At 54.8% G+C, this 9,152-nt stretch overlaps 1 protein-coding gene and 1 long non-coding RNA gene across 7 annotated transcripts in view; one reads left to right on the top strand and one right to left on the bottom strand.

Annotated features, from left to right (window-relative positions):
* GRIK4 (glutamate receptor, ionotropic, kainate 4) overlaps positions 1 to 9,152 on the bottom strand; it is a 271,548-nt gene that overhangs the window by 128,080 nt on the left and 134,316 nt on the right. For all 6 annotated transcript variants that reach the window (XM_014541801.1, XM_014541793.1, XM_014541818.1 and 3 more), the window contains one exon: positions 238 to 335. In XM_014541801.1, the coding sequence (XP_014397287.1) occupies positions 238 to 335 (98 nt within the window). The remainder of the gene's footprint in view (positions 1 to 237; positions 336 to 9,152) is intronic.
* The window catches only part of LOC106726546, a 16,151-nt gene continuing 13,002 nt past the window's right edge, over positions 6,004 to 9,152 (top strand). The window contains exon 1 of the long non-coding RNA XR_001362613.1: positions 6,004 to 6,014. This is a non-coding gene — a long non-coding RNA (uncharacterized LOC106726546). The remainder of the gene's footprint in view (positions 6,015 to 9,152) is intronic.

Below are 9,152 nucleotides of genomic sequence, written 5' to 3'. Positions count from 1 at the left end.
CCAAGGACCATAGACCCAAAGGCGTCCTTGAAATCCTGTGTGAAACCTGCTCCAGTCCCCTCCATCCAAACAGCCTGGAACAGGCGCCCTTCCCGCGAAGGACACTCCTGATCTGCTTTTACATTCTTGTTATTAGTGGCACAAACTGGGTACCCGCGGGCCTCTGGCCTCTGAGTCCACGGCATCTGTGGGCACAGGCTGCAGCCTGCGGTCGCCCCCAGTCTGCCCAGCACTCACCTCCTTCTCCCCACAGATGTTGCTGATGATGGAGCTGGAGGCTGGGCTGGAGGACGGTCCCAGGACGGCGACCACGCCCTTGGGGAGGATCTGACACACTGAGGTGGCAGCAGGGGAAGAGCAGGGGCAGGAAGGAAACAAGGAAAAGAAACTCATCAGGGTGCGGCCAGTGCGCTGCTGGGCTTGACCTCCCAACTCCCCACTTCCCACTGCCCCTCGCCTTCCACCCCTGCTGCCTTGCCCTCCTCGCCCCCTGGATAGCTGGGTTCCAGGACTGATGCCGCTTATGGGTGGTATTAAGTGAGGAAGTGTCCCAGGCTGTGGCGACACATGGCCACACCGATAGGTGTGTAAGTCCTCTGACTGCCAGCAAAGGACAGGCTGATGGTGAGAACTGCACGCCCCCCGCCCCCCCGCCCCGCCCCGACTGCACTTGGGTTGCTGTTCAGATGTCTCCCTCCTCTCATCAGACTCAAACCCTAAGGGCAGGTGCCAGTGCATGTTCACGAGTGAGCGCACGAATGGGTGGGACACACAGTCAGAAAAGGAGGAGAGAATCTGAGACTTCACACAGCGGGAGCCTGAGAAAGGAAGGAGGGGAGATGAGGGGAAACAGACAGAGAAAACATGAGCTAATTCTCAGGGTGCACTGTGATATCAGAACCCAGCAGCCGCCCTCCTCCATTGGCGCCGAGGCCCCGTCCCACATCCTTCCCCTAAACGCAAAGCTTGATCCTGGCACCTTTCCCTCCACCTCTCACCACAGTCAAGTGGAGCCACTTCCCACGCTGTGACCTGGGGTGGAGGGGCAGCAGGGTGCTCCTTGTGGCATCAGCTGCAAAGCCACACCTGCAACCAGGTCTCTTCCTCTGAGGGCAGCATCCTAATCACGGCCACACAGCCAGCGGAGGCCTTGGTGGGCGCAGGTGGGGAGGAGGAGCCCCAGGGCTCACACCCAGCGCTGCATTCAGCAGATGACAGACAGATCTGCAAGGTCCTCCCAGCCTGCAGCTCAGGCAGGGGTCCTGCAACAGCGCAGACCACCGACCTGCGGGGGCCCCCTGGCATGACCGGACCGCACCTTTGAAGAATGTGCTGCAGTTCAAGCTGTTTCTCAGGTGACCTCAGCCTGCTAGATGGTCCACGTTCATCGGCCCTCAAAGCCCGACAGCAGCTGCAGGGGGTCCTCATTTCTGATCTTACCCGTGAGGAACAGCATCCTAGCGACACTCAGTGACTCCCCTACAGTCACACACCTGAGAGAGGTCAGAGCCAGCACTGGAGTGCAAGTCTGATGAAGCCATCCAGGGCGCACTCCGCACTCTCACAGTCACCCAATCGTCTGCCTACTCCTTGTAGCCACTTCACCCCCTCTACATGCCCTACAGGTGTGGTCCCCATCCCACCTCAGCCTACTGGGTCTACTTCTCCAAGGTCACCATGACCTCTGGGTTCCCAGACACCTTCCAATCTTCCTTCTCACCCACTGCTGTGACTGCTCTTTCTCACTTTCATTGCTGGCTCCTCTCCCTTCCACCACCTGCTCAAGTCAGAGGTCATCCAGGTCTCTCTGCCCTGGGCAACCTCACCCTGGCCTGTGGCCTCTGCTCATATCTCTGCCCTGGGTTACAAAGTCAAGTTCCAACCACCTGCTGGATGTCAGCAGAGGGATGTGCACACAGAGAGGCAGAATGCACGGTCATTAAGAGCACGAACTCTGAGGCCAGACCGTCTGGGTAAGTCTGGGCTCTGTCTCTGCCTGTGAGACCTAGAGCAAGTTGCTGCCCCTCTCTGGGCCTGCTTCCTCATCTCAGGAACTGAAAGGCTAGCAGCACCTCCCCCCTGGGCTTGTTGAGGGAATAAATGAATTAGTACATGCAACGTTCTTAGAGCGGTGCTGACATGCTACCCTGATCTTCTTATTCTGCCCACTACATCACATTTGCTGTATAGTTGCCATACATCGTCGGATTTGATTTTCATACTTTTAGGATGAACATTCATTGTTCTCCCCACATTACAGATGGAGAAACTGAGGCTTACAAAGTTTCAGGAACTTGTTCAAGATCACACAGGTAATGTGGTAGGGCTGGGCTTGAACCTGGAGATCCATCTAGCACCAAAGCCCATGTGCTTAACCATTGCACTCCCTTCACTTAGCTCCCCAAGCTCAGAACCACAGTCACCCTTGATGCTCAGCAGCTCTATTCACTGCTATACCAATCAGGGGCCAGGCTTTGGCCACTTGACCTTGCCCTGCCATTCCCTCCTCCCCACTCCCACGGCACTCTTGCAGGTCGGCCTCTTCTGTCTCCAGGATCCTTCACTTCCAATCTGTCCTCCAAACTGAGGCACATAGTAATCCCAAAGCATAGCTCTGTGCTCCTGCCACGCATTCCCACAGCTGCACTAAAGCCATGACGCCCATCCCAGCTCCGTGGGAAACTGGAAATAAACTGAATGTCTAGTCATAAGGGAATAGTTATCTAGAGTCTGGGTCACATACACAAAGGGAGTATTGTTTAGGCATTTAAAATGCTTATCAACAGTTTATAATAACACTTAAATCTTTAATATATTAAAATTAAGAGAAAAAGCAGGGAATAAAATTATACGTATCTATACTAATAAAAGGGTAATATGCTAATTAGACTAGGAGACCTTCTGGGAGACCTTCTGGGAGACCTTCCGGATGTCCTTCTGGACAAAGCCATGGTGGCGGGGCAGAGGCAGAGACGGTTAGGAGCGATCAGGCCAGCAAGGGGGGCAGTTGGGGGCAAGAAGGCCAGTGCGGGGGGCGGCATTTGGGGCTGAGCAGGCCGGCAGGCAGGTGAGCAGTTAGGAGCCAGCGGTCCTGGATTGTGAGAGGGATGTCCGACTGCTGATTTAGGCCCAATCCCTGTGGGGGGCAGTTGGGGGCAATCAGGCCAGTGGGGGGTGCAGTTGGGTGTGAGCAGGCCAGCAGGGGGGTGCAGTTGGAGGTGGGCAGACTGGTGGAGGGGGCAGTTAGGAGTGATCAGGCTGGCAGGCAGAGTGGTTAGGGGCAATCAGGCAAGCAGGCAGGTGAGCGGTTAGGAGCCAGTGGTCCCGGATTGTGAGAGGGATGTCCGACTGCCAGTTTAACCAGCAGTCAGACATCCCCCAAGGGGTCTCAGATTGGAGAGGGTGCAGGCTGAGCTGAGGGACACCCCGCCCCCGCATGCATGAATTTCATGCACCAGGCCACTAGTGGATATATATGGATATATAAAGGCTATAGCTGAGCACGTGCAGAAAATAGTTCTGCACTGGGAAATGACTGGACGATGTGACAAAAGTCTCCATTTGTTGAGTGCTAATTATGGCCCATGGTAAGCACGTCTATGAATTGACTTATTTCCCAAAACCACCCGTGAGATAGGTACTATTACCATCACCTTCATGTCACTAATGAGAAAAGTGACAGACACGTGAGGGCAGAGCAGATTCACGCACTCTCCCCTGCCCTCGGGGTAGTGCCCCAGCCACCGTCTCGCCAGCCTTGCCCGGGCAGTAGTGATTAACTGGGATGTGGCAGGGGACACAATGATTTTTCCCCCCGTTTTCTCTACTCTCTATAATGAGCACGTGTTCCTTTTAGATCATGTCATTATAAAAAACAAGATGTAATTGTAAATGCTGTCTTTGGATGAGCCAGTAAACTCTAAGGGACGTCATGTAACCTCAGCCTCTCTCCATCACGCCTCCTCCCTTTGCTCCTCGCACCCAGAACATGCCCCATCCTGCCCACCTGAGCCTGTCAGTGTTTCTTTCTGACTAGACCAGGGGTTGCTAGCCTGCTGCCTGGGATCTGGGTGAAGAACAGTGGCCTGTGAACATGCGGGGGTGTGGAAGGGCACTATTTCTCTAATCCTAACTGAAGTTTGGCACTCCTTTTAACGTTGAATTTAGGCAAACCGCAGTCTAGCAATAGCCCCGGTGTCTCTGTCGCCAACAGACATCACAGTGTTTTCACACCACATTACAGTGCTGCAGACAGCTTGAGGTGTAATTTATATTCATAATTAATTCCAAATTACATTAGCAGTTAGACCTGCTACGAGGCTTGGCTATTCAATATACTAATAAAGCACATATATTAATATTTCACTGTTAAAATATTTTAACTGCATTACCACTTCCTTGATCATCCTATCTATTTTAATTTATTCATTTGAACTCTTTTCTGAGGAGGAGTCCAGACTATGGTGGGCAAGGCCTGTGCTTGCCCTTCTGCCTGGTGATTCCCACTACCCTCCCGCCACTCAGACCTGCCGGGTCAGAGGTCTCCCTCCCTCCGCTCAGTGCTACTCTCCGGAGCCACCTGCTGGGGCAGCTCCCTGTTCTCTGAGTTCCTGGCAAGTTCCTGCCCCTTGATAGTTCATTCTCACAGAGAATTTTCTCCTAAAAACAAATTCTTATAGAAGGCCACAATCCCTTATTCCCAACCCCCAAACACTAAAGGCTCTGAAACTGATCAGAAAGAATGCATGCCCCCCCCCTATGTGCATAGCAGCACAATTTACAATAGCTAAGATCTGGAAACAGCCCAAGTGCCCATCAGCAGATGAGTGGATAAAAAGCTGTGGAACATTTACCCCAGGGATAACTATGCTGCTGTGAAAAAGAAGGATCTCTTACCCTTTGAGACAGCATGGAGGGACCTGGAGAGTATCATGCTAAGTGAAATAAGTCAGTCAGAGAAGGACAAGTATCACATGATCTCACTCATATGTGGAATCTAATGAACAAAATAAAGTGATGAATGTAGTGGATCCTGAAACATGAAATCATGGAACAGAGTGCGGAATCTCGGAGGGAAGGTGGAGGAGGGTGGGTGGGAGGTAATCAACCAAAGACCTTGTGCATATATGCATGGCCCATGGACACAGACACTGGGGTGGTGAGGGCCTGGGGTGGGGAGGGGAAATTGGTGAGGGTAGGCTGAAAGGGAATTAATGGGGGGGAAAAGGGGATATATGTAATACTTTTAACAATAAAAATTTTTTTAAGGCTCTGAAACTGGATGATTTTCATTAAACCCTTGTAGTGGCAAAATCCGATCAACAAAGACAGATGTGAAGCCATTTATAATCTATACTAATAAAAGGGTAATATGCTAATTAGATCAGACATCTTCCAGACGTCCTTTCTCACAAAGCCATGGTGACAGGGGCTGAGGCAGAGGCAGTTAGGGGAGATCAGGCCAGCAGGGGAGGGCAGTTAGGGGCAATCAGGCGAGCAGGGGAGGGCAGTTAGGGGAGATCAGGCCAGCACGGGAGGGCAGTTAGGGGAGATCAGGCCAGCAGGGGAGGGCAGTTAGGGGCAATCAGGCCAGCAGGGGAGGGCAGTTAGGGGAGATCAAGCCAGCAGGGGAGGGCAGTTAGGGGTGATCAGGCCAGCAGGGGAGGGCAGTTAGGGGGCGATCAGGCCCACAGGGGAGGGCAGTTAGGGGGCAATCAGGCTGGCAAGCAGAAGCGGTTATGGGCGATCAGGCAGGCAGACAGGCGAGCGGTTAGGAGCCAGTGGTCCTGGATTGCAAGAGGGATGTCTGACTACCGATTTAGGCCCGATCCCACAAACCGGCAGTTAGACATCCCCCGACGGGTCCTGGATTAGAGAGGGTACAGGCTGGGCTGAGGGACACCCCCCCCCATGCACAAATTTTGTGCACCGGGCCTCTAGTACATGGATAATTGAATGTAAGGATGCATTTGTTTGAGTATGAGATTCTGCCCTGAGCCCCCTGGAGATGTCATGTAATGTATGGTATAGGCACCACATGACCTTCCCAACATGTAGAAACTTCTGGATTCTAACAACATCCAGCCTCAGGCTCTGGTGGCCTGTGCCTGCCATTCTGTCTAACTCCATCTCCCTCACTGGAGTGGTGCAGGAACCAGTGCTCACCAGGTGCTGCTCGCCTGAGGGATGTGATCAATGAGCCCCGTGAGCAGTGAGTGCCTCCCCGGCAGCCCTTGCGGCCTGCTGGCCCCGGGAATTTCCCTTCATTCCCTATGGAGGAGGCCATGCTCAAGAAGAACAAGCCTTTTAGGGAGAACCCTGGGCCAGTCCCGGTCCGCAGGCCCTGCCATCCCTCCATGAGGACTCTGAGCCCAGGGGCAGGGAGGGAACCAGAAACTCGAGTGATGTTGCTGAGAGGAACTGGAAGCAACTGCAGGAGCAGCTGCTGGGATGGGAGACACGATGGGGGCTGCAGGAAGGGGCACTTCTTCGCTCTAGCTGTCGCTGGCCTCGCTTCCAAGGCCCTCGGAAACCTGGCTGGACCGGAGGGACTCATGGACACTTACTTTCTTCTGAGTCTTTCCAGGGTGGGCAGGGTCTGCGGTGACGCAGAGGCCCAGGGAGGGCGAGCTAGGCACCCCGGATGGCGGTTCCCCCAGCTGCTCCGAGCCCTTGTGGTCAACAGGTCTGCCTCGGGCGCCAGTCGTTCTTGGGGCAGAGGGACCAGGAGGACTCAGGCACTTCAGGGGCTGATGGAGGGGAGTGGGGGGTACGTGAGTCCTCTCCTGTGCGTGGTTGTGCTGCAAGCTGTGCACAAGCTGTGCTGACTGTCACCAGCAAGGCACACAATGGCCTCAATCAACACCAAGAGCCATCCCCTCCCAGTGCCCAGCCTGCAGGAGGGGACAAGGTGCTGGATGGATGGGCTTTGTGGCCTCTGAGCCCAGCAGGGGGTGTGAAGGTGGCACCGCAGGTCTCTGCAGTCCCACTGGAACGTCCTGTCACCAACAGCATGTTATCAAAGCCTTCAGCCTGGTCCCAGCCCACCCTGTGCAGCAGCACCCTGTACAGGGCAGAGGCGCTTCCAAGGAGACACCTGCACCCCAGACCTTGACAGTCGCCCAGGGAGGAGTCTTACACTGACTGTGCTGTTACTAACGGTGGTGGCATGACAGAGTGCACCTGGGACAAGGCTGCTCAGGTCTTTAAATGCGTCATCTCCTGTAATCCTCACCACAGCCTCGGGAATGGGAACTCATCATTCCTGTTACAGATGCTGAGGGGTCGGGCCCAGGAGACGCAGTCACTGCTGGGGGAGCCAGGGTTAGGGTCTTGGAGCAGCTGCCTCTGCAGCTAAGTTCTGACTGCTGGCCCCTGCCCTCTCCCACCGGCCCTCGCCAGGCCCCCCAGGAAACTCCCTGCTTCAGCCACACCCCCTGTGCTGTTTTTCTTAGGCCTCGAGCCTTTGCGCATGCTATCTTGCCTTCTGCATAAATGCTCCCCTCCCTTCTGGTCACCCACCCAACACTTCCGCTCTAGCCTGGAGGCCTTCCTGACACTGAGCTACGCCTTTGACCTCGTCCGACCTCCCTCTGTCTTTGCAGCCACTCATGGCAAGCCCAAGCAGAGCTCCTGGGTTATGTCCCTTCTCAGGTGTGAGGGTGAACTGTCTCCTGGGAAGATCTGGAGTTTCCTCTTCCCCGTCCGGAAAATGAGGAGGCTGAACCAGACGATGTCTAAGCACACAATTCAGTGCCTTTCTGAGTCCATCTTATGCATTGAGACGCTGGTGACTTGAGAAGGGAGCAAGGCATGTCTGTTGCGTGACACCTCCTATGCCCTCCTCCTCCTCCGCTGCCCCTCATGCAGCCGATGCATTCATGCATTCAGAGAGCGATGGAAGGAGACCAGCCCTCACCAGAGGCAGCTCCGCATCACCTGAGGTCATGGCCATGGAGCCTGCCAGAAGCCTGGGGGCTGGTACGGCCTGGGGGCTGGTAAAGAAGGAGCAGCCATGAAACCAAACATGACCTGCCTGTACCTCTCCAGGACAGGCCTGAACAGCCAGCATCCTCGGGTTTCCAGGGAGACAGTGTGGATGGCTGATAGCATGTCCGTCTCACAGAGCCCAGCCCAGGCAGTGTCCGGAGGAAAGGGGGCAGGAGCCTTGTCCAGTGGCTCCAGGAGACACTGATATCCGGGACAGAGGACGGGCCTGTGCAGCTCCCTGCACAAGGAAGCTGAGGTGGAGACAAGATACGGAGAGAAGGAGGGAGGACCAGGCTGAGGACCTAACAGTCTTGACTATGTCAGATCTGTGGGCTGTGGAGGGGGAGGGGAAGCCTGAGGCAATGATGATGCAGGGGCAGAGGGGGAGGAATCAGATGTGGATTCGAGGAAGCGTTATGAAGGACCCTCACTCTCAATAAACCCACTCAATGAAAGTCTATGTGGTTTTTCATGTGGACCAGACAGAAATGGGAGTGGTTTCCTGCCGTGTCTCCTCAGTGTCCAGGCTTGTTGTTAAGTCAGGCCCCTGTGAGACTGCCCATTGCCAGCCTTGCTCTCAACCATCAAGTGAGGTGAAGTCTGGACTCCAGTGTATTCTGTCTCTTTACACGTCATACATAACCTTTGATTCTGAAATTGCCACTGCGCCTTGGCAGACACTCCCTCCCTGCCCAAGGGTCACCTCGGTGGTTCCTGCAGAGCCTTTTGAAGTTCATCTACGGCTAAGAGAAGGCACAACGTACGTTGTAGGGTTACTTTCCGGCACCCAGAACGTCAGCACCAGGATCTCTCACCTCCTGAAGCAGAGTCCCTGTCACAGGGTGGCAGGCGTGAGGTTGGGGATGTTGTCAGGGCCTCGGAGCCACTACAATCCTTTAAGTTAACAGTGCAGATCAGCCCTGGGCTACCAGCCTCGGAAGACACAGCCCACAAGGTTGGGCAGGAGCTGGCTTTGCGTGGCTCAAAGCTGTCAGATGTATCAAGCCCAGAACTGGAAAGAGGGGACTAGCTAATCACAAGGGGTGCCCAGGAGGCACACTGACACACACGGGCCACCGAGAGGAGTCCTGGGAACACAGGCTGCTTGCTGCACGCAGGGAGGGCTGGCCTCTGAAAGAGAAGAGAGGAGAGAGGGGGGTGGG

This window comes from Myotis brandtii, unplaced genomic scaffold (genome assembly GCF_000412655.1).
Source record: "Myotis brandtii unplaced genomic scaffold, ASM41265v1 scaffold1074, whole genome shotgun sequence".
In the NCBI taxonomy this organism is placed as follows: domain Eukaryota; kingdom Metazoa; phylum Chordata; class Mammalia; order Chiroptera; family Vespertilionidae; genus Myotis; species Myotis brandtii.
This window is presented reverse-complemented; position numbering and strand designations above follow the sequence as displayed.